At 35.9% G+C, this 27,966-nt stretch overlaps 1 protein-coding gene across 1 annotated transcript; it reads right to left on the bottom strand.

Moving 5' to 3' along the window:
• Positions 1-227: 227 nt before the first annotated feature.
• On the bottom strand, positions 228-26,705 carry LOC136141211 (zinc finger protein 420). Its single transcript, XM_065899388.1, has 5 exons — positions 26,394-26,705; positions 24,826-24,876; positions 16,259-16,347; positions 14,766-14,892; positions 228-2,918 (listed from the first exon to the last, which is right to left on the bottom strand). The coding sequence occupies exons 3-5, from the start codon at positions 16,265-16,267 to the stop codon at positions 988-990; spliced, it is 2,067 nt and encodes a 688-aa protein (XP_065755460.1). The 5' UTR covers positions 16,268-16,347; positions 24,826-24,876; positions 26,394-26,705; the 3' UTR covers positions 228-987.
• Between the last annotated feature and the right edge of the window lie 1,261 nt (positions 26,706-27,966).

The raw sequence follows: 27,966 nt of genomic DNA, 5'->3' as shown, positions 1-27,966 counted from the left end.
GTGGATCTGCAAGGGAAGCTGAGATAGCTTTTCAGCCAAGAATTCTATTACTGAAGAAGGGAAAATGAATATTGGGTAAGGAAATAGCAGTCTCTGACACAGATTCTTATCAGTTTTCATAGCAAAATAGTCTATAAATGTCAGTTTTTTGGTTTAATTCAAAAGCTGTGCATTCACGTTTTAAAAAATTTCCTAGTATAAAGATTTTGGCTATCCAATTTTTTTCATTTCTAAGTAACATTCTTGAACTGTGGTCAGAGATGCTAGAAAATATGAGCTTTTGGACTTTGTTACAATTCACTTCACACCTCTTCAGCAATCCACTGATTAAATGTACAGGTTTTTTTTTTTTACACTATGAATTTCCTCGTACAGCATATGGGATGAGATGTGAATGAAAGCTTTCTCATATTCATTATAGCATACAGTGCCCCCCACTCAAAAAATCAGGGTTAAATGTTAATGAAAGATTCTCAACATTCATTATACTAATAAATGTCCTCCTCTCATGCAAATTCTCTAAAATGACATGAGTCATAATGGTAGCTTATATCTGTGATATGCTATGTTGAAGGCACTGTCCTAAGAACTTTATTATGTAATAACTTACATAATACTTCCAAGAATCTTATAAGGAATTAGTCTTAGGTCTATCTGATAATTGATTAAACCAAAGCAGTGGTTAATTATCATGTTAAATGTCACAAAGGAAATCAACTGAGTCAAGATAATGTTGAAAAAGACATGCTATGGCTAAAAGTCTTCCTGTATTTACATTAACAGAATTATTCTCTATTATAATTTGCTAAAGTTTAGTAGGTTTTTCTACATGGATTACATTATCATTATCTTTCCCCCATACAAATTCACTGATGCTGAACTTTACGAAGCAAATGTGTTTGCATATTCACATTTTAAGAATTCTTTGATGATAATGAATTAATGACCAGAGAAGGCTCTCTATATTAGTCACAAGCATCAGATAATTCATATATAAACTTGTGAGCCATGACTGAAGTCTATTTCACATTCCTTATATTCAAAAGATTTCTCACTGATATGAACCCTTTGATGTTGAGTTAGCTGTGAACCACGAGTAAAGGCCTTCCCACATTCCTTACACTGATATGGTTTCTCACCAGTATGAACTCTCTGATGTCGAGAAAGATGTGAACTCTGAGTAAAGGCTTTTCTACACTCTTTGCATTCATAGGGTTTCTCACCAGTATGGATTCTCTGATGTAGAGTAAGTTGAGAACCGTGACTAAAGGCCTTCCCACATTCCTTGCATTCAAAGGGTTTTTCTCCAGTGTGAATTCGCTGATGTTGAGTAAGTTGTGAACCACGAATAAAGGCCTTCCCACATTCCTTACACTGATATGGTTTCTCACCTGTATGAATTCTCTGATGCTGTATAAGTAGTAAGCCACGAGCAAAGGCCTTCCCACATTCATTACATATGTAGGGTTTCTCACCAGTATGAAGTCTCTGATGTTGAGAAAGATGTGAACTCTGCGTAAAGGCCATTCTACATTCTTTACATTCATAGGGTTTCTCACCAGTATGAATTCTCTGATGTTGAGTAAGCTGTGAGCCACGAATAAAAGACTTCCCACATTCCTTACACTCATAGGGTTTCTCACCAGTGTGAATTCTCTCATGTTGAGTAAGTTCTGAGCCACGACTAAAGGTCTTTCCACATTCTTTACACTCATAGGGTTTTTCACCAGTATGAATCCTTTGATGTCGTGTAAGGAGGGAGCCACGATTAAAGGCCTTTCCACATTCCTTACACTGATAGGGTTTCTCGCCAGTATGAATCCTCTGATGTTGAGTAAGTTGTGAGCCATGACTAAAGGTCTTTCCACATTCCTTACATTCATAGGGCTTCTCATTGGTATGAATTCTCTGGTGTTGAGTAAGTTGTGAGCCACGGATAAAGGCCTTCCCGCATTCTTCACATTTATAGGGTTTTTCACCAGTATGAATCCTCTGATGTTGCATGAGTAATGAACCGCGAATAAAAGCCTTTCCACATTCCTGACATTCGTATGGCTTTTCCCCATTATGAATTTTCTGATGTTGAGAAAGCTGTGAGCCACAAATAAAAGCTTTGCCACATTCCTTACATTCATAGGGTTTTTCACCAGTATGAATTCTCTTATGAAGAATAAGTTGTGAGAGCTGCGTAAAGACCTTTCTACATTCTTTACATTCATAGAGTTTCTCACCAGTATGAAGTCTCTGGTGCAGAGTAAGTTGTGAGTTCTGAGTAAAGGCCTTCCCACATTCTTTACATTCATAAGGTTTCTCCCCAGTATGGACTTTTTGATGTCGGGTGAGTTGTGAGCTTCGAATAAAGGCTTTCCCACATTCTTCACATTTATACGGTTTTTCACCAGTATGAATCCTATGGTGTAAAATAAGTTGTGAGCTCTGAGTAAAGGCTTTCCCACATTCCTTGCATGCATAGGGTTTCTCACCAGTATGAAGTCTCTGATGAAGACTGAGTTGTGAATCACGACTAAAGGCCTTCCCACATTGCTTACATTCATAGGGTTTTTCACCAGTATGAATACTCTGATGTTGAGTCAGGTGTGAAGCTCGTCTAAAAGCCTTCCCACATTCCTTACATTTATAGGGTTTCTCAGTAGAATGACACCTGGGAAGTTGAGATAAGTAAGTATGCTGATTGAAAATAGACATTTTTTCATATATGATCATCCCTTGACTGAAATATTCCTCCTGATTTTCTTGTTGCTTTTCCAATGTGCCTTTGACTTCTAAATAATCTCTGGAATTGGACTCCTCAAGATCACAGTTTTCAAGCCTGGCACTCATTTCCCATTGGGATAATTCTGTTTCATAAGTATCCTCTTTTGGAGTTAAGTCCTTGTTTGCACCCCTTGAAGGCAAGTCTGAAAAATAAGAGAACATCAAAAATTTCTTTTTTGGTCATTTCAAAAGACCTTCCACAGTAGAAAAGACTATATGTGAAAAAATATATATGGAAATAATATCCATAGAAAATAACTGGCTTACCTCAGAGTTTTTCAAATATTGTGTACTACTTACCTTTCACATCACAACCTGATACATGCAAAGTTTCATAAAACAATACTTATTCTGTTTTCTATTCTATTCTACACTACACTATTCTAGTCATCTTTTTCTCTCCATCCCACCTTCTCTCTCTCACACAAAAAGTCAAAAACCACTAAACTGATTTCATGCTGCAGTAATGTGTTGCTACCCAGAGTTGGAAAAAACATTAGCTTAGAATGATTTCATATATTAATACGTATAAAGGGCACACGAGTGATCAGAGAATAATGAAAACTATACTTAGAAGATAAGGGAAGGGACTTCCCTGGTGGCACGGTGGTTAAGAATCCACCTGCCAATGCAGGGGACACACGTTCGATCCCTGGTCTGGGAAGATCCCACATGCTGTGGAGCAACTAAGCCCATGCACAACTACTCAGCCTGCGCTCTAGAGCCTGCGAGCCACAACTACTGAAGCCCATGTGCCTAGAGCCCATGCTCCGCCAACGAGAAGCCACTGTAATGAGAAGCCTACACACCACAACGAAGAGTAGCTCCCATTCACTGCAACTAGAGAAAGCCCTTGTGTAGCAACAAAGACCCAACACAGCCAAAAACAAATAAACAAATAAATTAATTTTTAAAAAAAGAAGATAAGGGAAGAGATTAAGAAAACCTTATAGGTCCGTAGTTCTCAAATTTTGGTGGGGATCAAAATCACTTAGGAACCTTAAAGATTCCCAAATAACCACACAAGACTAACTGAATCTGAATCTAGTGAATCAGAAAAAAGAGCTTGGAAATCTCTAGTTTTAATGCTTTCCACTAACAGATTCTGATTCAAATTCAGATTATGATTAGCTATCTTTGCCTAAAATTTTAAAATAGCTTCCAAATTAAACTTCTAAAATAAAATCCAAATGCCTTCCATGACTTTGAGGAAGTTCTCCATGGTTCCTGCCGAAGTATCTGATTCCCCATGAGCCTTCTCAGCTTTGCTCACTGTTTTCAAAACATATTAGCTTCCTTTTAGCTCTGAAAATCACAAAGCCTATTTCAACTTACAACTACCTAGAGCCTGTCCTATGTCTCTGGACTGTTCTGAATGAGATACTCTATATAAGCCAATTCTCAACCTAAGGTCTCAATTTAAATGCCAGTTCCTGAATCTTAAACATCTATTTCTGGTAACAGAAGACTAGGTAATTTAAATGAACCTTTCTAATGACGAGAGCAATTATACAAATTGGACAAAATATAAATGGCACCTGACTGAAGGCATTAGAGAATTCATATAAGAATAAAGAGTTGGTGGGCTAAAAGTTGAAAGATATGAAAACTCAGAGAAATAAGCCCAACATTTGGGGCTACTTTTCCATTTGGGGAGGTCTTACAATTCTAGAAAAGGCAAGTGAGATGTGGAGAAACTAAACAGTGTTTTGGACCATTTCATGGGTCTTGGGTGACAATTGGAGAACAAGACTCAACATAAATTCTCCATACTTTGGGTTGGGAGCCCAGAGGGCTACAATGAGGAATAGGGAGAAACAGTAGACCAGTCTGGGCAGGGTCTGAAGTATGAATCATATTTGAATCATCTCAAACTCAGATATCTGGACTGAGGTAATTCAAGATCACTTGTCATAAGCAAACCTAAATCTTCACTGAAGATGAAGGCTTAAAATTCCTTTTATAATTTCTCTTTACAGTGTCTAGCTCTCAATAAAAATTGACCAGGTGAATGAGGATAAAAGACAACTTAACTAAAAATCAGGAGAAAAAAGACAAAAGAAACGGACCTATGAGGGCTGTAGTTATGTATCCGTCACCACAGTAATGATAAAAAACAACAGTTCTATTATTCCTAGATACTCTTGTGCCATCCCTTTTCAGTAGATCTCTCTTCACCCTAGGGGAAGATGCCTGGAAACCACTGATCTGTGTCTTCCCCAATACCTCCCTACAGATGCAAACAAAACTACATCCATACTAAATTTAAGATAAAAATGCAAAAAGTGATCATATACCTCTCCAATTGCCTAGCCTCCTGCATACTACTTCCTAGGTACTAACCATGGTTATCTTCTTTAGTTCTCCCTATCCTAACCAATGAAAATACCAAGTTGCTTTTGTTTACTTATTTTTAGTTCACCCTGTTTTGTTTCTTTATGCCCTCTCATGTTTTTTCTTATTTACTCTTCTATCCAAGGCAAGTCTATTTGTTCATCCCAGAAGAATATCTTTTATCCTTTCTCAGGCACTGCTACAGGTCAAAGACATAACGAAAGGCTTCTGTAATCTTACGGAATGCTGGGGATGTTGGAGAGAAAAAAAAGCAATTATTCAATATAAGGGAAAGAGTCTGGAGTGATAAAGTTCCTGGTATTCTATTTTAAAAAGAGTAGGTTGGATGGACATATAGATCAAGAAAAAGAACACACACAAAATTCTCATACATCACATAATGGGAATGCAAAACAGTACAACCATGATGAAAAACAATTTGGTTGTTTCTTATAAAGATAAACATATGCAGCATATGATCCAGCAATCATAGGTATTTACACTTATATCCAGATAAACATCTGTACACCAAAAATTATAGTAGCTTTATATATAATCGCCAAAAAAATGGAAACCCAAATGTCCCTCAAAAGGTGAGTGAATCAACAAACTCTGGTATTTCCATACAATGGAACAATACTCAGCAATAAACAGAAACAAACTATTGATTTATGCAATAATATAGATAAATCCTAAATATATTTTACTAAGTGAAAAAAGCCAGAACCCAAAGGCTATAAATTTTGATTCTCATTTGTATAATATTCTGGAAAAGGCAAAACTGTAGGACTGAAAATAGGTCAGTTTTCATAGGTTGGAAGGAGGAAGGATTTGACAACAAAGAGACAGCATGAGGGATTTTAAGGGTGTAAAGCAACTGTTGTATATTATGACTGTGACAGTGGATACACCTGATATGTAATGGTGCATCAGATTTCCTGAAGAACACACAAAAAAATGTTGGATAAAACATGACAAACCACTTTCTAAAAGTAAGCCAAGCATAAAAGAAAGTAAAGAAGATCCACAGGAGACACAATGAAATAAAAAACAGAAACTAGAGAGGTAAACATGTTTTGAAGTCACAGCTATCTTCAGGACATTTGCTGTCTTCAATGGCCTACATTTGAATCTTAATGATTAAAAAAAAAATCTAAGAGACAAGGCCTTGGACCAATAATAGGTCAGGGATTAGAAATAAACCTCTTCACAAAATTGGAACCATCCAAAGCCTACAGTTCAGAGGGAGGAAAAAAATCCTCTGGAGCCAAAGGAAAAAGACAAGGAAATCTTAGTCTTAGCAATTTTAAGAAATCTTTTACCCTGAGATGGGGAGTCACTGGAAGGTTGTGAGAAGCAGCATGACAAACTCTGACTTTGCTTAAAAATGATCCTTCTGGTTATTTTGTTTAAATTAAAAAAAAAAAGTCAGTGGGAAAATACAGAAGCTAGGTGGATAGAAGTTAGGAGGCTATAGCAATAATCCATATGGCTCAGGCTAGAGTGTGGAGGAAGGGGTGGAGAAAGTGAGATGTCATTGCATTCTGGATATATTCTGAATGAAGAGGATTTGATGATGGATTGGACATGCAATAAGAAAGAGAAAAGTCAAAGAAAACTCTAAGTATTTTGCCTGAGCATCCAGAACAATAAATGTGCTGTTTACTGAGAACTTCTCATTATAATAGAAGGTTTGGGAGAGAATATCAAGAGTTTGGTTTTGAACTATTTGGTTTTGGACTTTCCATGGTAAAGATGTTGAGTAAACAGGCGTATATGGGGTTCTGGGGACATACATGGATTAGATTTATAAATTTGGGAATCGTCGACAAATAGATGACACTTAAAACTATGGGATTTGATGAAATCATCCAGGGAGCCTTTGGATACAGAAGAGATGGGAAGAGAAGGGAAGAAAAGATAAGGGAAGTTTGAGGATTGAACCCTCGAGCACTTCAACATTTAGAGGTCAGGTGGATGAGAAGAAACTAGCAAAGGAGATTAAGAAGGAGCAGCCAAAAAAAAAAAAAAAAATGGTGACTTCTCATTTAACAAAGTCTTTAGTGATATGGAGGATACTAGTGATCTTCACCAGATAGTTTCGGTGGAGAAATGGGGATAAATTTTGATTGAAGCAGATTTAAGAGAGCATGGGAGAAGAGCTGGAGGTAGGGAGCATGGAAAATTCTTTTGAGAAGTTTTGTTGTAGAAAGTAGCAGAGAAATAGGGCTGTAGCAAGAGGAAAATATGTGTTTAGAGATTTGTGTCTGTTTTGTTTTTCCTTTTAAGATGAGTGAAGTTACATGTTTGTGTGCTTTTAAGTAGCTCTCTGCAAGAAACAACTCTTTGCAGGAACCAGCACTTTGCAGAAGGCCTTTTGCCTTGTCACTTCAGTGAAGCTATATTTTAACTAACTTTTACACCAGATGCCCCCATGCTTAACTAACCTCCAGCCCAATCACACCTTTGAAATCTACTGATCACACAATGCCCTGCCTAATCTGTTGATTCTTTCCTTAAAGAAGCAGAAATGAAGAATAAGTAATTAACGGATGACAAGATCCTTTCCCCAGCCTTCCTTTCAGTAATCCCACGAGCAAACTACATGAACAAGATAGCATCTCAAGGAAGATCACAAGAGTCAGTAAGTCTGCACGTAATGGAAAATGACTAGGAATCTGACCCCGTACCTTAATGATTAACTAAGATCGTTTCCCCTCTTATCCCTTTAAAAACTTTCATGGCCAAGCAGAATCTTCGGAGTTGGTTCTGGGACACAAGTCCTCCTTCTCTCCAGGTTGCAAGCCTCCTGAATAAAGCAACCTTTTCTTTTATAATCAACACTTGTCTTTCAAGTATTAGCTTTCGAGTGGTGAATAGCCGAACCTGAGTTTGGTAACATGCTGATAAAAATGATTATAACAGATATAGACAAGCTGGTGTTTCAGGAGACTAAGAGAGCAATCACTTCAACAATGTCCTCAAACAGATGAGTAGGACTGGCATTTAGTATATAAGTGGAGGTACTGGACTTAGATAAAGGCACAGAAATTCATCTATGATAATAGGAAAAGAGGCAGAATAACTATGGGTGCAGGGAGGTAGATTGATGAAGCTTAAGTTTGTAGAAGTTCTTTATCAGTTTCCAGTGAAATCAGCTCAGGGCAATCATCTTAGAGTCAGGCAAGAGGAATCAGAACAGTCATGGCCTTAGGCAACTAACAACTTAGCTCTGAAGTAAATAAGCAAAAATTGATAGCCTTACAAAGAGAAACTGATAAATCCACAGTCAAAGTAGAGGACTATAATATTGTGATATAGTAAGAAGCAGTATATTTGGACTTTGTCCCTGTTTTCTGGGAGAAAACTCCTTAAACTCTCAGAATTTCCTGAGTGCTAAAGGTAAAAAGAATGTTTTTAGTTATTCATAACATGTCCCTTTCAACCACATGAGTTTATGTTAATGAGGTGAGTTTTGGACAGCCCCCAAGGAGAGGAGCTGGTTGCCAGGGGAACCAACCATGTAAGTAAAGCATTGGAACTTTCAGCCACTCCCCACCTCTGAAAAAGGGAGAGAGGCTGGAATTTGAATTAATTGCTAATGGCCACTGAGTTAATCAATCATGCCTACATAATGAAGCCTCCATGAAAAACCCTAACAGGAGGGGTTCAGAGAGCTTCTGGGTCAGTGAACACATTGAAGTGCTAGAAGGGTGGTGCACCTGGAGAGGGCACAGAAGTTCTGCAACTCTTCTCCATGCCTTCCTATAGTGTTAAGCCTTACAGTTGGCTTTTTTTTTTTCTTTTTTGTAATGCAAGTGTATGACTTAAGCTTTGACTGTCAAGGCATTCACTTCAACCAAGTCTGGATCCAATAAACACGTTGCCAGGCACATGATTAGATAAAGAGGCAGGCTGAATCAGGCTGTCTCCCCACACTGAGGCTCCTTTGTTTTAGAGATCTTGATTGATTTCAATAATTGACCATTTGGGCCACTTGTTAAAGAACTTAAAATTTGAGTTCAATGTCTGTGCTCCTAAAAAGCAACAGATACTGATGACTGATGGTATTATTGGCAAGATCATATATAACTGTTGTTGAACATAAAAAAACATGGAAATCCACCCAAGTCATTTTACAAAGTTAAATGAACTCGGGTAACAAAACTGGACAAAGAAAGCTCACAAACAGTCCAGTCTGTGGAAAACTAATCCAATCTCACAAACAAACATAGGTAAATTTTTAAAAGAAAATATTAGCAACATAGAATCCAGCTGTGTATTTAAGGACTAATACATCATTATCAAATAAGGTTTACCCCACAAATGCAGAAAAAGTTCAACATCAGAAAATGTATTTTAAGACCGTCTATTAAAAACTCTAATGGCTCTCCCTTAACCTAATTAAGGGTATTTACCAGAAACCGACAGAAACATACTTAATAAAAAAATTTAAAATTAAACATTAGAAGCACTCCCAATAAAGTTTGAAAAAAAACAATAATTGTTTTCAAATTGTGATACAGTCAAATACTCAGCTCCTACTGATTAGTTTTCACAAAATGGTACAAACAGAAAAGAAAGGGATCACACATTATATGTAGAGAGCAAAATTACCTAGAAATCCAAAATGATCCATCACAAAACTATTAGATATTTCTATAAGGTTATTATCAATTTACAGAAAGCAATATTTTGCTCTACCTATATATGTATGCATATATATATGATTTTTGTCTGAGAACAAAATATTTCTATTTATAATATCAACAAAATTTATAAAGTACTGAGGAAATTACTTAACAATAAATGTGCAAGACCTTTTAAAAAGGCAATGAAACTTTACAGAAGGACATAAAAAGAAAAGTAGATATAGCATGTTCAAAGAAAGAAGGATTCAATATTGCAAGTATGTGAATGGTGCATCAGATTTCCCCAAAACACCATGAAATGCTAGATAATATATATCAAATACCCTTTTACAAGTATGCCATGCTTAAAGGAAAATAAAGCAGATCCAAAGGGGGCAAAATGAAGAGATCATCAGATACTAGAGGTCAGCATGCTCTGAAGTCACAGCTACCCTCAGGACATTTGTTGACTTCAATTGCCTAAAAGTTTATACTTTACTGGAATGAAAAAAAAACCCAAGAGACAAAAAGCCTTGGGCCCACTAAACGTCAAGGACTAGCACTGAACCTCTTCACAAAATCAGAACTGTCCAAGGCCTACAGTTCAGAGAAAGGAAAAGAAAAATCCATCTGATCTCAAAGGAAAATGACAAGGTACATTTTTGTCTTGCCCTAGACTCTCAATGAAAAGAAGAAAAAATGCTATGGATAATTCATCATTACACAAGAGCCCCTATGCTTGCAAGAAACTGCAGAATTAGACCGGTTCCCCAGAAATTGTAATTGTTGAATGATACATGTAATATAAATGCTTAAAATATATGAAAATATAAAATCAAAACCATGAGGAAGAGAATATATAGAAGAAAAGTAAGATCTAGGGGAGAGGGAAAATAACAAGTTCTAGAAATAAAACAATATAATCAATTATATTAAAATCTTAAAACAGCCAGAGAGAAAATACAGATTACTTACAAAAGGAACAACGAGACAGATGGTAGAATTCTCAAGAGCAACAACAGAAGCCAGAAGACAGTGGAATAATATCTACAGAGTGCTGAGAAAAAAATAATTGTCAGTATAGAATTCCAAACCCAGTTAAATCATCAGGCAAGAATGAAGATGAAACAAGGTTATATTGCAACAGAAATATAAATGAAGAGTATTTACTAACAATAGGTCTTGCTTAATGTATTTCATGATAAATAAAATGATCGCAGTATGAAGGTATGATGGAAGGTGAATAGTGTGCAAATAAAAGGATATTCATGTGAATAAATCTACAACCAAATATTGCCATTTTGTAAAACAAAAATAATGCCCATTTTGGGAGGTTAAAAGAAAACAGAACTAAAATATTAGCCAACAATAACATATTAAATAGGAAAGATTAACCAAAGTTAAAACATTCTAAGATTCTTTATATTGTCCTGGGAGAAGGGAGACATTAACTATAGGCTTTCTTAAGTATGTACTTGTTAAGTGACACAAACAATAATGATAATGATTAAATGACCAAAACAGGCAGAAATACTCTCAAAATATTTAAACTCACCAGTAATCACGGCAATATGTTATTCCATTTTTTATCTACAAATTTACAAATATTTTTAAGTGATGATATCTAGTGTTGGTCAAAGTGTAGAGAAAGAGTAAGTCATATACTGCTGGTACACGCCTGACAAGAATTTTGTGAAAATAAAATATGTATTTGACATCGAGATAAAAATATCACATCTCTCTATAAACCTCAATTCACTGCCACAGCAGCCACCAATTTATTTCAAGGTAGATACAGTCCTTGATATCTGTGTTTTTTAACTTGTTGACCTTGAAATCCTAGGGATGAGAGTGAGGCATATAGTTTATTACAAGACCTCTACAAAGTAGTATGCAGACCAAATATTATATGTGGTTTGAATATGTTTTATTATTAATAAAAACAATTAATATCTATTAAAATATTTAATTTCCATTAAAAATGTATATTTTTTCAAACATCATTATAATTAAAAAAAACTACAAAACTGCATTTGCATTAAGATGAATAAAATGCATGTGATAAAAAATTAAAGATAACCAGTAAAAGCATACAAATAGTGTATACCTTCCAAACTAAACAAGGGAGGAAGTGGAGTTTAATAAAAACAAAAAACAAAAAAACTGTACCCATCCTGATTAAGGAAAGATTTTAAAAGGAAACAAAGAAGATCAAGAGAGTAATCCAAAAGCATAAAATAGGAGAGAAATAAATCCAAGCATACTGGCAATAACAATTAAATTTCAAAAATAAATTCTCAGATAATATCATATTACAGTAGTTATCAAACATGGCTGAACATTTATTTGAACAACCTAGGGAACTCCAAAAAATAATATCTCTGTCCTGTGTCCATAGATTGTGATTTAATTGGTCTGGGATGTGGCCTGGGATCTGGAATTTTTAAAAGGACTCCTGCTATTTCCAAAGTGTATATAAATTTAGAAATAGGGACTTCTCTGGTAGTCCTGTGGTTAAGACTCCATGTTCCTAGTGCAAGGGGCCTGGGTTCCACCCCTTGTCAGGGAACTAGATCCCGCATGCTGCAACTAAGAGCCCGCATGCCACAACTAGAAGATTCCACATGCTGCAACTAAAGATCCTGCATGCCACAATGAAGATCCCGTGTGCTGCAATTAAGACCCGGCGTAACCAAATAAATAAAAATAAATACTTTTCTAAAAGTTTAGAAATAATTTCTATATATTTTTCCAAAGTGATTATGCCAATTGATACTGATAGCAGTAAGGTGCAGAACACTTACAAAAACAGATCTACTCACATACAATTCATATACCTACAGTTCATTCATTTAGAGTACATACAATTCAACAGTTTTTAGTATATTCATAGAATCGTACAATAATCACCACAATCAAATTTTATAACATTTTTATCACCTCAAAAAGAAACCCCATACCTATTGGCAGTCCTTTTCAATTTCCCTATTTTCATTTTCCAATCCACCCTCACCTCCCAGCTCCCACCCCAGTGCTGGGCAACCACTAATCTACTTCCTGTCTCTATGGATTTGTCTATTGTGGACATTTCATATAAATGGAATTATACAATATGTAGTCTTTGTGTCTGGCTTCGTTCATTTAGCATGTTTTCAAGGTTCATCCGTATTTAGTATGTATCAGAACTTCATTCTTTTTTATTGCTGACTAATATTCCATTGTAAGGATATATCAATTTTATTCATCTATTCATCAGCTGATAGACATTTGGGTCATTCCACTTTTTGGCTTTTATGAATAATGAGGTATATAGCACTTCTGCATTTAAAAGTTGTAAACACTTGGTACTGTCATACTTCTCAATTTTTGCCAATCTAGGGCGTGTGAAATAATTATCTCACTGTGGTTTTTTTTTTTTTTTTCACTGTGGTTTTAATTTGCATTTCCTGATTGCTAGTGAGGTTGAACAGTTTTTCATGATTATTGGCTATCTGCATTTCCTTTTCCTTGAACTGCCTATAAATGTCTTTTACCCAATTTTCAAAAAGGTTATTTACCTTTTTCTTAACCATCTATAGCTTTTTGTATTCTAGATACTAACTTAATTCTTGTCAATATGCATTGCAATTATCTTCACCCAATTCACGGCTTGTCATTTACTTTCTTTATGATGTCTTTTTATAAAGAGAATAATTTTCATGCAAATTATCAACCTTAGAATAATTATTTTTAAAAAGAACAGAACCTTAAGAAATGTTCGATTTAGTTCTTTCACATCTGTTCCTTTATAAAAATCTTTTATTGCTTTTCATTTGTGTAATTTAGTTTATTTCTTTAAGTATTTCACCAATAGTTTATATTTACATTTAAAAATTCCAATATGTTAAATCTTTTACCATGCGATCTGCTGTTTCCTTAGATTACTTATCAACTCACCTGTGACCTGTTTCCTCGTGGGTTTGATGATCTTTGTGAGCTCATCTTTTGTTGATTAATTTGTGAGAATTCTAAAAGCCCTCTTACTTTCCTCCAGAGAGAATTTGCATTTGCTTCGGCCAGGATTCAGAGGGCACCACCTTAGAGAATAAAATTTCAACTCCTTTTTTTCTATTCTTTAACTATCCTTATTTCTTATTACTCTATCATTCACTTTTCTTTAGATATAATGTTTTTCTGTTCCTCCTACAAAGTTAATGCCCAGCCCAAGCCCTTTACACCTACTATTCCAACTGCCTGGAATACTGTTCCTCCAGATACTGGCCTGACTCATGCCCCTACTTTGGTAAAGTCTTTGTTCAAATATTACTTTCTTAGAGAGGTTTCTACAAAATCTACCTATCTAAAATAACCTACCCCCCATTCCCCATTTAGTTCTTTCTCTGCCTATTCTACTTCACCTTTATTCATACTGTTTATTGCTACCTGCAATTTTTATATTTATTAAATAAATAAATATATGCACATAAATATACACACACATACACATATATTTTTGTTTCCTTATTTATTTTGTATTTCTCCCAGAAGAATGTAAGTTTCAGCAGAATAGGAACCTATTTCTCCAATGCCTACTACAGTCATTGGCATAGAATAGGCCCCTCAATAAATAAATATATTTTGAATAAATGAGTACATTTTAAAGAACGGAGACAAATGATATAAATCTAAATATAAAAAAAATCTGGAAAGAAAATGACTCCCAAGTTTACATAAAAGGGTTGTTACAGGGGGAAAGAGAAGGGGCAAGAGACAATTATATTCCAGCGACTTGAAGAGTCCAAAGACTAAAGTCATCATTTAGATGGGAAAATCAAGACAGAAGGAAGACAGGCAATTATATTTGAAGGCTGGAGAAGATAAATGTGCCCAATGAAACCATCCATGTCTACTTCCAGTAATTTGAAACTATTCCTTGGAGAATAATAAGAAATTCAGTTAATCACTTAAAAACAACATTGAAATAACAGAAAAGAAAGCAGCCATTCCAAAGGTAGATCCTGAAATACTAGGGGTAGATATCCTTACCTAGTGACACCAAGTTACTATAGTTCTCCAACATCACATCTCTATACAAATCCCTTTGAGCAGAGTCCAGGCATTCCCACTCTTCCTGAGAGAAGTCAATGGCAACATCCCTGAACATCACTGATCTCTGAAACATAAACATAATACTAGTTGTGGAAATAAAATATTTTTTTCAATGGAAGGGGAGATGATAGAGAGCTCTCAACGAAGAAGGTAACAGAGCAAATAGGCTGGGAAGCCTCTTACATGGATAAGACACTAAAGAAATTGGTGCTTCTGAAGTTCCTTTTTATGCCTGTTGCTGTAGATATTTCCTGCATATAGAATAGGCTGGGAAGCCTCTTACATGGATAAGACACTAAAGAAATTGGTGCTTCTGAAGTTCCTTTTTATGCCTGTTGCTGTAGATATTTCCTGCATATAGAATATCTCATTTTACACATAAATCTGAGAATTAATAAAGTAAATGCAATGTCCCAATTGAAAGAAATAGCATACACAAGCACCCTGTACAATAGGTATCTTACATATCATGCATTCTCAACAAATGCAAGTTTCTCTTCCTCTCTATTAAAGAAAGTAAATATTTGGTATAGTTTTCTGTAAAACCTTATAAAATCTCTATCTTATAAGATTTGCATAAAATTAAAGAATTTATTGAAACCTCAGGTTCACCATCAGAATATTACATAAGCATTTTCCTGGTTACCAATAATTTAGTAAGTATTTTTAATAGACTGTAAAATAGCTCCATATAATGAATGTATCTGACTTAATAAGTGTGCATCATTGAACACTTTAGGTTACATAAAAACCTTGTAAGCATTTTTTACTTTTGGTAGTTTATAATTCTCAACGGCATCATCACGTGAATAATCATCTTTCTTGTTACTATTAATCACTTAAAAACTTACCTTTTCTTTATGCTAAGCAACAGAAAGGTAGAAAAGATAATCTAAACTTACACATTCAAGATTAGCACAAAATGTTGAATCTCAAAATGATCCATGTTACTGGTATTCGTCAATCACGGATTCCCAGGGAAGATCCCTGATCTCTCTGTATTCAATCCCTAATATGTTCCTTATCTTAAAAGCTCACAAAGCACGAGGTTTGCCATGTATGGACACTAAGCCCAGTCAAGACCAAATCCTATCTTGTCTAACCAGGAAATGTAGGTCTAAAGAGAAGGTCAAAGTTTTCTCATGGGTGGTATGTACAAATCTTAAAAAATCAGGGACTCTGCTTTTGCTATATCAGTGTTCCCAGTCAAAGATGCTCATTGGACTTTTGCATAAGTATGTGAATATAGGTTAGATTAGAAAGACATACTTAGGGAAGACACTATCACTTATAAGACTGGAAAAAACTGGAAAGCACACTCATGAATGAGGTGAGTCAGGAAGGAACTTTTAGGAATAAGGAATGCAAACATGCACATATTCTGTAAAAAAGTGATTATTTAAAGAGGGCACAAGGAAACACTGATTTACCTGAGCCATGGTTTTTACAGCTGCAAGAAATGATCAATCATCTTCTGGGTTCCTATCTTAGAGAAGCACAGAGTCTGGAAAAGGCAGTACTGGGGGGGAGAAACAGAACCATGAGACCATGCTTTTTGCAAAGCTCCAAATGGGTAAGTTAGAGTTATCTTTGTTGTTCTCCTCTTCCTGTCTCTTTCTCCCATCCCCAAAATATACACTAAGCAGGGGAGATACAGGTGGTGATTCTTACCCTGGTCAAACTCAATGCTCTCTCTATATACAAAGAGGAAACATTTACAACTTCTTTACTATTTCTGAAATGAAACTTATAGGTAATAAAACACATATACATTATACCAAAAACAGAGATAATGACCAACTGTTAAACTTTAATATGTTAATGACCATACACAACTACATAGAAGGCTCCAATAGTTAAATACTTAGGCTTACAACTACTTAAAATGAACACATTTAGATTTATAAGATTACAATATTCAACTTAATATGGTTGACATCTTTTATTTATAGTTGACATTTTAAAATAAAGGCCATAGATGTATGTATGTGTGTGTATGTGTGTGTAGAATCAATGAAATGCATTACCTACAAATGAAGACTTCTACAAGTATGTGATACTAGCAAGTCTTATCACAAGCAGTGTTGCCATCAGTGCTGTAACTTTTTTAAATGGTTTAAAAAAACTCAGTAAATTTCTGAATAAAACAAAGTACAATCTTTTCTCAATCAAACTATGGTAGCATTCCTGGAAGATTTAGCTGACAGTAAAACCATGCAATAATAGTAAAATAGATAAGTGCAGCAATTCAAAAAAATCAGGCAAAAAATGCTTTATGTGAGAGGTGCCAGACCCAGATAATTATAAACACATTTTTCCCCCAGCTATGGTCCTCATTTTGCAGGTCACAGACAATTTCTTTGTTGTGCACTTCAGGACATCTAAAAGTTGGCAAACTACTGCCCACCAATTATTTTTAAAAATAAAGCTTTACTGGAACACATCTATATTCATTCACTTATATACTGTCTTTGGCTACTTTCACACTATAATGGCAGAGTTGAACAGCTGCAAGAGAGACCATATGGCCCATAAAGCCTAAAATATGTACTGTCTAGCCCTTTACAGAAAAGCTTTCTAAGCTGTGATCTAGATCCATGGTTTGCTTCAGTCCTTCAAAAGCCAGAAGCCTTCACCCTCAACCCAGTTATTTAAACATTCAAAAGAACCCAGCTATATTTCGAAAACATCCCTAGGGAAAGTCACTGCCCCTACAGAGAATCATTGATATAGGTGATCAATAAATATTTAATTAGAAATTCCACTTCTTCCAGCTACAATAGATAACTGTGCCCATCGTGACGATAAAAAAAGAATTCAGATAAGATGTAAATTCAGAATTAAAAAAAAATTTATCACAGAGCTGAAGACACAAATACATTTAAATGAATTAAACTCCAAAAAGTGCCAAGTTCTTCATAAAAGACATGTATATGGATGCTCCCGTCCCTGGCAGGGCTTAAACTAAATTTTACTTAACTTAAAGGTAAACAGTTCAACTATTCCAATAAAAAGACAATGTCAAGGAAAGATAAAAAAGCAAATTCCAATTGTATTCTCTTTACAAGAAATGCACTTTAAACATAAACAGATGGGTTAAAAGTTAAATGGAGAAAGCAAGAAACTAATACAACATTGTAAAGCAACTATACTCCAATAAAGATTAAAAAAAAGTTAACTGCAGAAATATATACCATACAAACACTAAGCATAAGAAAGCTTGTGTACCTGTATTAATATAAGGCAACATAGACAAAGAGTAACACTGGCAATAAATGATAAATTCATCAAGAAAACACAGCAATCCTAAATGTGTAAAGATATAACAAAAGAGTATCAACATATATAAAGTAAAACTTGAAAGAACTAAAGGAAGAAAGAGACAAATCCACAGTCAGATTTGGAAGTTTTAACATCTTTCTCTCAGTAATTGATACAACAAGTAGATTCTTAAAAATGAGTAACAATATAGAGGATTTACACAACACTATCAAGTACCATGTGATAACTGATACCATACCCGACTGTCAAGAATACCACACTCAACTGTCAAGAGCTGAGCTGTGCTAGATAGAGCTGACCTGCTGGTTGTCAGAAAAGCTGACGAAGACAACAGCCAAATGACAGTACCAGTCAAGCCTTTAATGTTTAATCACTTACTAATCAGCTAGTATAAGCAAGAGGCTAACCCAGAGACAGCGCTGACTTCCCCACTCTTCCATTTTCCCCCATGGAACAGCACCTAGAGAAGGTCTAATGGATAAACCCAGATTTATGGAACCATCTCACTGCCAAGGGAGTACCAAACAAAAGACCCCTCCCACTTCATGGAGAGGGAGATGGGGGAAGGGCTAGGAGTAGAAAAGTATTGAGTACTGAGTCACAGTGAAGAAAAAGTATCTTCAAGGTTTGCCTCCATATACACGATAAGGAAGTCGATGCCTGATAAAGAGGTATCATAATGGAGGCACTTGTGGTAGGAAGGCAGATGTGCATAAGAGCATGGCTGGCTGGGAGGCCTGAGTCCTTGGACTGCAACTCCTTAGGATACTGCAATGCATGGCTAGGCACTAAGTCAGGTGTGGGAAAGAAACAAAGTATCAAAAATATTTTAAATTTGAATCATTCAGAGTATATTTTCTGGTCTTTGTCCACACACTATTAAATTAGAAATAACAGTAAGAGGTCTAGTAGTACCTCCAAATATTTGCAAATTAAACACACTTCTAAATAACTCATAAGAAGAAATCACAAAAGACATTAAAAAATATGCTGAACTGAATGACAATAAAAACACAACTTACCAAATTTTGTGGGCTGCAGCAAAAACAGTATTTAAAGGAAAATTTATAGCTTTAAATGCTAGAAAAAAAGGAATGTGTACCATCAGTTCCCACCTTAAGGAGCTGGTTAAAGAAGAACAAATGAAGCCCAAAGTAAGAGGAAAATAAATAATAGAAATAAACACAAAATCCACAATTGATCCAAAATGGATTTTAACAGAGAATCAACAAAGCAAAAAACTTGTTCTTTCAAAAGATTAATAGAGTTGATAAGCTCCTAGCAAGTCTATGAAGAAAAAAAATTACCAATATGGAGAAGAGAATACTGATCTTACAGGCATTAAAAGGATAATGCAACCCTATGCCAATAAATTTGACAATATGAACGATATGGACAAATTCATTAAAACACAAATTATCAAAAGTCACACAAGAAGAAATAGAAAATATAAACTGCCCCATAGATATTACAGAAATCGAATTTTTAGTAAAACAAAATAAAACACCCTGTCTACAGAGAAGACCCAGATGGCTTCACCAGTAAGTTCTACCAACATTTAAGGCAGATATAATACTATTCCTTCACAAACTCTTTCAGAAAATAAGAAAAGGAGTAGACAATCTCCTTTACATTTTGAGGCAAAAAACCCGTAACATCAAAACCTGACAAAAATATTGCAAGAAAAAAATTTTAGCTCAATATCTCTCGTGAACACACACAAAACATTATAAGGTGGTATCAAATAGAATCCATTTGACTTTGGAACTGTGAGTATGTTTTGTATAACTGTTAAGACAAAATTAAATCAAACTGGAAAAAAATCCCTAAGAACCGAAAGCAAAGTGAAACAAACTTACCTGTTCATAATACTAGCAGGGTAAACACAGAAGGGAAGTGGTTATTTCAAGGAATTTTCAAATACGTACATCTGACATTAGATTCCTAGTGCAATATAACCTACAGACCAAATAACTAATAACAGATAACCAAATAGCTGTTTTTCAGTAACTATACTATTATTAATATTAATAAATTTATTAAGTATTATTAACAAAAGTTTTATAAAATAAAAGAGATTATTAATAATATTGGCATTGTTATTCTAAAACAGACAATTCTGAAATGATTACACACACATACATCAATGAGTATGTATTTATCTTAATGTTATTAAGAATAAAGATTTTCAGAGTACAAAAAGAAATACGAATGTAAAAATCAAGAAAAACTCTATAACCTTTAAATTCAATTGGAAATATCATTATAAACTCAGGATGTATTTTTCTCCTTCTAAAAAATACATATTTAACCAACTCTGTAAAGACCTACAAGCAATAACAACCAGAAGCAATGAGAACTCCAACTATCCTAATTGTGGCTTCTTAAAACCACTTCTCACTAAAAGGAACCAGGGCTCCACAGAGAAGTGGCTGATTTCATGTTTAACACAGGAAAATGGACAAGATGGGCCTAGAACATCTTGTCACACCAGAAAGTTTGGAATATACCACAAACTCCAACAGTAATAAAAAGGAATTCAAAAGGAGCCAAATCGGAGGTAGTAAAGAGGATCCCACTGGCAACAGATGGACAGTTTGAGTATTAATAAGACTATATATAACATATAATATTATATAATATAATAATATATTATATTATATAAATATTATATATATTATATAGAATATAATATATATAGAATATAATATAGAATAACTGCTATAGACTGAAACATACCAAATATATTTGAATCTACAAGTTCATAATGATAATTTAAAAGGAAAACACACAATAAACTTTGGAAGATGCTGAAAAATGAGAGTAAAATCAAGCTTTTATTCTACTTTTTTTGCATAAGCTATACTTCAGAGTAACCAAGACATTGATGAGAGGATGGCTCTCCCTTTACAGAAGTATCCCAGCTAATAAATGCAGAAGAAATGATAGAATTAAATAATATTTTGTGACTTCTGATAAAATAATGGATTCCAAATAAAGATTATCAATGGCTGCTAACATCACATAAAGGAAAACAAATATTCACTACTTCATAGATGTATATATCATTATGTATGAAGGATTAGCATAAAACAAACAAGCAAAAACACAAAAAACCTGAACCTGATCAAGCCTCTACAAATGCCAGTTTACAAGAAATACAGGGTTAAAGGAACATGTTAAATAACACCACATATATGCAATCAACAAAATCCAGAATATGGGTAACTCTGTAAGAAACTCTGTTTCTGGAACAAATAAAACTGAAAGAAAAGAGAAAAAGAAAGATATAAGAAATATATCTTCTTATTACATTAAACAGACATTCTTTGGATCTTGTTTTTGGACAGGTTTTTTTTTTTTATTGAAGTATAATTGCTTTACAGTGTTGTGTTAATTTCTGCTGTACAATGTGTTAGTTTCTGCTATACAATGAAGTGAATTAGCTATATGTATACCTACATTCCCTCCCTCTTGGACCTCCCTCCCACCCCCACCCCCACCCCCCATTCCACCCATCTAGGTCATCACAAGCACCGAGCTCATTGTTTGGATCTTGATTCTAACAAACCATAAAAAATTATCTATGGGCAATGGGGAAAACAACACTAACTGGCTATTTTATGACATTAAGAGAGTACTGAGTTCTTTTTTTTCTTTTTAATAGTAATGACACTGTGGTTTTGTTTTTAAAATAAAAAGTCCTTATATTTTAGAAACACCCACTAAAATACTTGTGAATGAAATTATATATCTGGAATTTACTTCAGAATAATCCATGCATTTTTGGGTCGGGGGAGAGAGTAGTAGAACCATAGATGAAACATGTTTAGCCTTAAACTGATATTTGTTGAAGCTGAGTGATGGGTAGAGTACACAGGGGTGCCTTACACTGTACTTTTAGCTTTGCATATGTTTGAATTTTTCCATAATAAGAAGTAAAAAAGAAAGACTTGAAGGATAGATTCCAAATATGAACTAAGATTCATTCCAAAGGAGGGTTTCTGAGTAATTTTTATTTTCTTCCTTATTTGTTTCCTTTTGTATTTTCTAAATCATTCCAACAAACATGTACTACTTTGATGTCATAAAACTAGGAAATAATAGCTTCCTGAAATTTAAAACAAGGGTATGTTATGGTTAAAAAGAGAAATTCTCAATAAATTCAGAGAAAAAAGAATATTTAACAGTATAAAGACAGACTCTAAGACTTTTTTTTGAAATTTTGGGTAATGGAGAAAAAAGTAAGAAAGGGGAAAAATGAGGAAATGGACCAATTTTATTATTACTTAAGGTTGTGATTTGGGTAGAATTTATGTCAAAAGCATTAAAATAAACGAAAAGTAGGCCACTTCTAGAAATTTGCTCCAAAGATAAACCATAGAGACAATATACACAGTTATCAAGAAAACACTGGGGAAAAAACCACCAATGCCCACCTGTAGGAGACTGGCTGAATAAAGCAGTATACCCACACAACATAAAATGAAGCTATTAAAAAGAATGAGGAGGATCTCTATAGGCTGCTTATGCAGTGATCTCTGGGATACATTAAATATGTGAGGAAAAAAAAGGAAAATGCAGAACAGCATACAAGGAATGCTCCTTTTTGACTAAGAATGAAGATAAAAAGACATACATATACATACAAACACATAAACATATATACATATATATATATATATATATATATATATATATATATATATATATATATATATCATTTGAAAGAAAAATAGAAGAATAAACCAAAGAGAAGCACAGGTAGTTATCTACAGAGGGAAGAAAAACAAGGTGGAAGAGATAGGAATGGATGCTAGACTTCTCTAAATTCACCTTGATCTACAGTTTTGATTTTAGAAATATGTAAATATCCTATTTAATTTTAAAACAAAATTAAATCAAAGTGGTGGGAAAACAATCCCTAAAAGTAGAAAGCAAGGTGAAACAAATGAGCCTGTGTCTCTCAAGTTGATGACTTATCTATATGAAAGGTGTTATTATAGGCGACTTTAAAAACACAGTAATTTGATTATAGATCCTTAGTGGGTTATATCCTATTGAACTCCAAGAAGTCTTGGTTGTTTTCTATATTCATAAGATTAGTAAAAATGTTGGTATTGTTATTTTTAAACTCTTTCTCTCAATCCAAAAGGAAGCAGAAAATATGGAAAAAGAAATAAAGAAGAGATGGAACAAATATAAATGGAAAGATGACAGATTTGACCCAAAGTATACCAATAATCACACTAAACATAAATGGTAAAAACACTCCAATTAAAAGACAGGTATTGTTAAACTGGATAAAAACACAAGATCCAACTAAATGCTGCCTACAAGAAATGTACTTTATCAGAACACAAATAGGTTAAAAGTAAAAGTATAGAAAAAGATATACCATGCTAACACTAATGAAAAGAAAGCTGAAGTGCCTATATTAAATATCAGATAAAGTAAATGTTCAGAGCAAAGAATATTACAAGACCATTTCATAATGATAAAGGAGTCAATTCAACATTAGGACATATAATCTGAAACATTTATGTACCTAATAACAGAGCTTCAAAATAAATGAAGCAGAAACTGATAGAAACTACTGTACAAAGAGAAAGAGGTATATCCAACAAATTCAATACGGGTACAGAAGATTTAAACACTACTAATCCATCTGACCTAGCAGATATGTATAGAACATTCCACGCAACAGTGGCAGAATACAGTCTTTTCAAGTGCACAACAAACACGTACTAGGATAGACCACACATTCTGGGTCATAAAATAAATCTTAATAAATTTAAAAGAATTCAAGTCATACAAAGTATATTCTCTGAATAAAATGGAATGAAGATAGAAATCAGTAGCAGAAAGACCTCTGGAAGATCCTTAAAATGTTTGAAAACTAAATAACATGTTACTAAATAACTCATAAGACAAAGAAGAAATAAAAAGGCAAATTAGGAGGTATTTTGAACTGAAGGCAGAATAACTGAAATAAGATTGGCAAGTGATAACTTTTAAGTTGGGCATACGATAGTACAGAGGTACACTTCTGTGTACCTCTGAAAATTAACATTTTAAAAAGTTAAAAAAACAGAATGCTGCTATGTCAGAAATAACACAAAAGAGCTCTTCATTTTTAAATTTATGGATCTCAAATCCATTCTTCCTTAATTTAACAGCTATTGGGAAGCATCTATCACAATTAACTGCACATATTCCTTGCTCTCAATCTACAGAAAATTGCCTTGCCCCTCCATCATTTGAGAAGGCTTACCTAGGAAATTTCAAAAAGAAACAAAGATTCGGGACTTCCCTGGTGGCAGAGTGGTTAAGAATCTGCCTGTCAATGCAGGGGACACGGGTTCGAGCCCTGGTCGGGGAAGATCCCACATGCCGCAGAGCAACTAAGCCCGTGCGCCACAGATACTGAGCCTGTACTCTAGAGCCAAGCCACAACTACTGAGCCCACATGCCACAACTACTGAAGCCTGCACGCCTAGGGCCCTGCTCCGCAACGAGAGAAGCCACTGCAATGGGAAACACGTACACCACAACGAAGAGTAGCCCCCATTCACCGCAACTAGAGAAAGCCCGCGCATGGCAACAAGGACCCAACGCTGCCAAAAATAAAGAAACAAAAAAAAAAAACCCAAACATTCCTATGTCCTGAAAAAACAAAGGCATTTCACGAAACAAAGAGAAAACATCTACGCACCTTGGAGCTTGCTTCTGATTGTATAACAGCCATTCTTTCTTCCTCTGGGCGCTATTCTCAGGGAAAGAAAAAAGAATCATGAGATACTGGGCCTTTCTTAGGGTATACTCTAAATTAGAACGCCACCAATCTACCCCTCCATTTAATAGAGGAAAGTCAAAAGGAGACTAGAACAGTTCTGCACTTTCTGTATTAGAAAGAAGGGCCAAGTTCACAGCCATCTTGGGCTAGAATTTGCTTCTCAATTCAAGGCTGTCTGCTGGAGATGGAGTCCTGAAGGGGAGTGCTACAGGTTCTCAAGCTGACTCCTCTAGCACGCTCTCTGGAAGTATTCCCACTCCTGGAATCCCATTACATTTCCAAGTGACCTGTCTTGAAGGTGCTATCAGCTCTAAAATTCTCATCTCCAGTCCAGATCTGTGCCTTAGAAATAACTAATACTCTTCATTCAGGGGTTCAAATTTCTGACTTCTTCCTTCCTGTCACTTCTCTGCATCCAAAACCCTTAATGCTATAAGGTGAGAGAGCACCAGCAAGCAGCAGGGAAGCTACATCTACAATCCCAGGGCAAACTAAGGATGGATATGAAAAATGAAGCACTACAGGCAATGTGTGAAATGGGGGGTGGGGGGTAGGGTGTGGTAATCACTGTGATCAAAAGAGAAATAAGTCAAGTCCTCAGAGGAGGACAAAGCCACAAGGGATTCTTAATCCATAGGCTGGCTCAGCCACAGAATGAACCCCAGAAATTACCAAACTGCAATTTTACCTCTGTACCCCACTAAACTCCCATAAGATCACAGACTATAAAATATACAAATGACTCACAAAGTCACACACAATCACATTTCCACAGTTACACGGCCAGAGTCACAATCACCAAGTTAATGCTACACTGTCTGACCATCTAGTCTTAAAACCCAATCATACACAGAGCATACACACAATCACTCAAGCATACACAAGCACCCTGTTGGGGACACACACAGCCCAAAATAACCTTTCACAACAGCACTTTTACTCTCTTCATACAGTCATGAAAACGGCACACAGTCATCCAATCAGATAGAAAAACACAACCAAGTACCAGGTCAAGGAAACAAGCAATCACAAACCTCGTGTCACAGAAAGTGTCGTAGCACTTCGAAGTCACAGGCAAACCCTAGTAACACACATACAAAACCTCAAAGTAACACAAGCACTTCCAAACACCCTGTCACAACAACACTGTCGCACACCTCAGAGTCATAAGCACGCAGTCCACAGGCAATTACACTGTCACATAAGCACATTTCCAGTCAAGTAAGCACGCGGTCACAAACAAAGTCATAGCAGTACTATCACAGCCTCAGAGTCAAAACAACTCACACTCACACAAACACACACAAAACCACAGTAGTACACGACCATTCGCCCATACAGTCACCAATACCAGGCTGGCTGTCGCGCGCGCGCGTACGCACACACGCGCACACACGCACACAAAACACCAGGAGACACGGCCACCCACGTAATTCCAGTGACGCTTCCTCCGAGCGTTTCCACCCTGGTATTCCGGACATACTCACCTCGACAGAGGGTGCAGTTCAGGGTCCAGGACCTGGTGCCCGGAATCCCAGCCCGGCTTCGGGTTCGCCCGCCCTGCAGGAGCCAGGCCAAACTCTCCCACAGACGCAGCCCTCTCCCCACGCGAGGTCCCCAAGTCGCGCGAACAAACGGAAATGAAGCCGCGTTCGGGACGCGGTGGCTCTGGGAAATGTAGTCCAACTCCGGGCAGGCTGTGGCTGGCCAGCGAGAACGTTAGGAGACCCAGCCCACAAACTCTCCGCTGGATTCGAGGACCCCCGCTGCTAGAACTAACTCGCCCCGACTGCCGCGCCCCAGGGATTTCTGGGAGAGCCCGCCTGCGCTCAGTGCGCAGGCGTGGGGCGCGCTCGCCTCGGGCAGTTGGCCCCTGAGACCGAGGCGAGTGTTGAGTGGGCTCGGGGCCTTACACATGTCAGAAGAAAGTGGGACCCGCCGGTGGGGCAGGTGCAGGGCACCAGCCTGAGCGTCAGACTGGCATGAGACCCTCTGTGTGCCTTGTTAGGCCCTTTGGTGCTTGTGAATATTTGTGAGACAACGCGAGATATTTTCGGGTGGACTGGGAGTCCCTCAGTGGCCGAGTGTATGGTTATTTCTGCCTGTGCGTGATTCTACGTGCTGTCGGGTGTGAGGTTATTCGTACTTGAAGCTGCGCGGTAATAGCATTTTATAACTGTGTGGGATTGTCTGACATATTAAGGGACTTCTACTTTTGTAGTTTGTTTTGTGCCATAATTGAGTGTGGTTGTGTGACTGGTGATGATTTGTGTCAATATAAAGGTACTTTTCTTGTGCCTATATCTTCAGAATGTTAGGAGTTTGACTAGCAAAAGAGCATATATGTGACTGTGAGAAAACGATGGATGGTCAAATTATTTCTTCCTTGAACACTAATTTGATGATCTGGAAAAGGTTATTCACTTGGCAGATAATTTAGACATGATTTTTCTATTGGATCAAATAAATGTATTATGGGGAAGAATGTAAAATCAACATAGTTGGGTTTTGTTTGTTTTATTTTTTAAGAAAGATAATTTCAAAGGTAGCCCTAGGGTAACCGCTTTTTACTCTGCCACAGCCCTTCAAAGTAGACATTCTTTCTTTTCTACTATTAAGGGGACATTATTGGGTAAGTTTGAGAGGCCATCCAACTAATAAAACAATAAAATAACTTTATGCATAAGAAGAGTGAATTTCATTAGAGTCCAGCATTAGTCAGATTTCCTGAATTCTAGATCAAACCCTTGTCCCCATTTTCTTTTGAACATACCTTGGCTCACAGAGAGCAAAGAACTTAGGGCTGTAGGTCTGTTGGCAAGCCTGGACTTGTCTTCACTTGTGTCAAGACCTCATGGCCTTTTAAAAAAAAATAATCACAAACTTGTGAATTTCCAACACAAAGGAGATGGAGCTGTCATTTCACCACTCCTTCGGAGGGGAAAGCTAATAAAGCTTGTTTGATTTTCAGGACCATTTACCAAATACTTTGATCTCTTCCAAATAATGTGAATGGAGTAGCAAGTTTGGTGACCAAGATTGTTGAATGAATGAACCTGT

The sequence above is a fragment of the Phocoena phocoena genome, chromosome 20 (genome assembly GCF_963924675.1).
Source record: "Phocoena phocoena chromosome 20, mPhoPho1.1, whole genome shotgun sequence".
NCBI classification, from domain to species: domain Eukaryota; kingdom Metazoa; phylum Chordata; class Mammalia; order Artiodactyla; family Phocoenidae; genus Phocoena; species Phocoena phocoena.
Note: the sequence above shows the minus strand (reverse complement) of the source record. Positions and strands in the feature narration are given on the sequence as shown.

Bases quoted from the DNA above. Each gene is read 5' to 3' on its own strand.
- LOC136141211 (XM_065899388.1), bottom strand. The intron at 2,919-14,765 runs GTAAGGATATCT...CTTATTTTTCAG, and splicing joins TAGTAACTTGGTGTCACTAG to ACTTGCCTTCAAGGGGTGCA.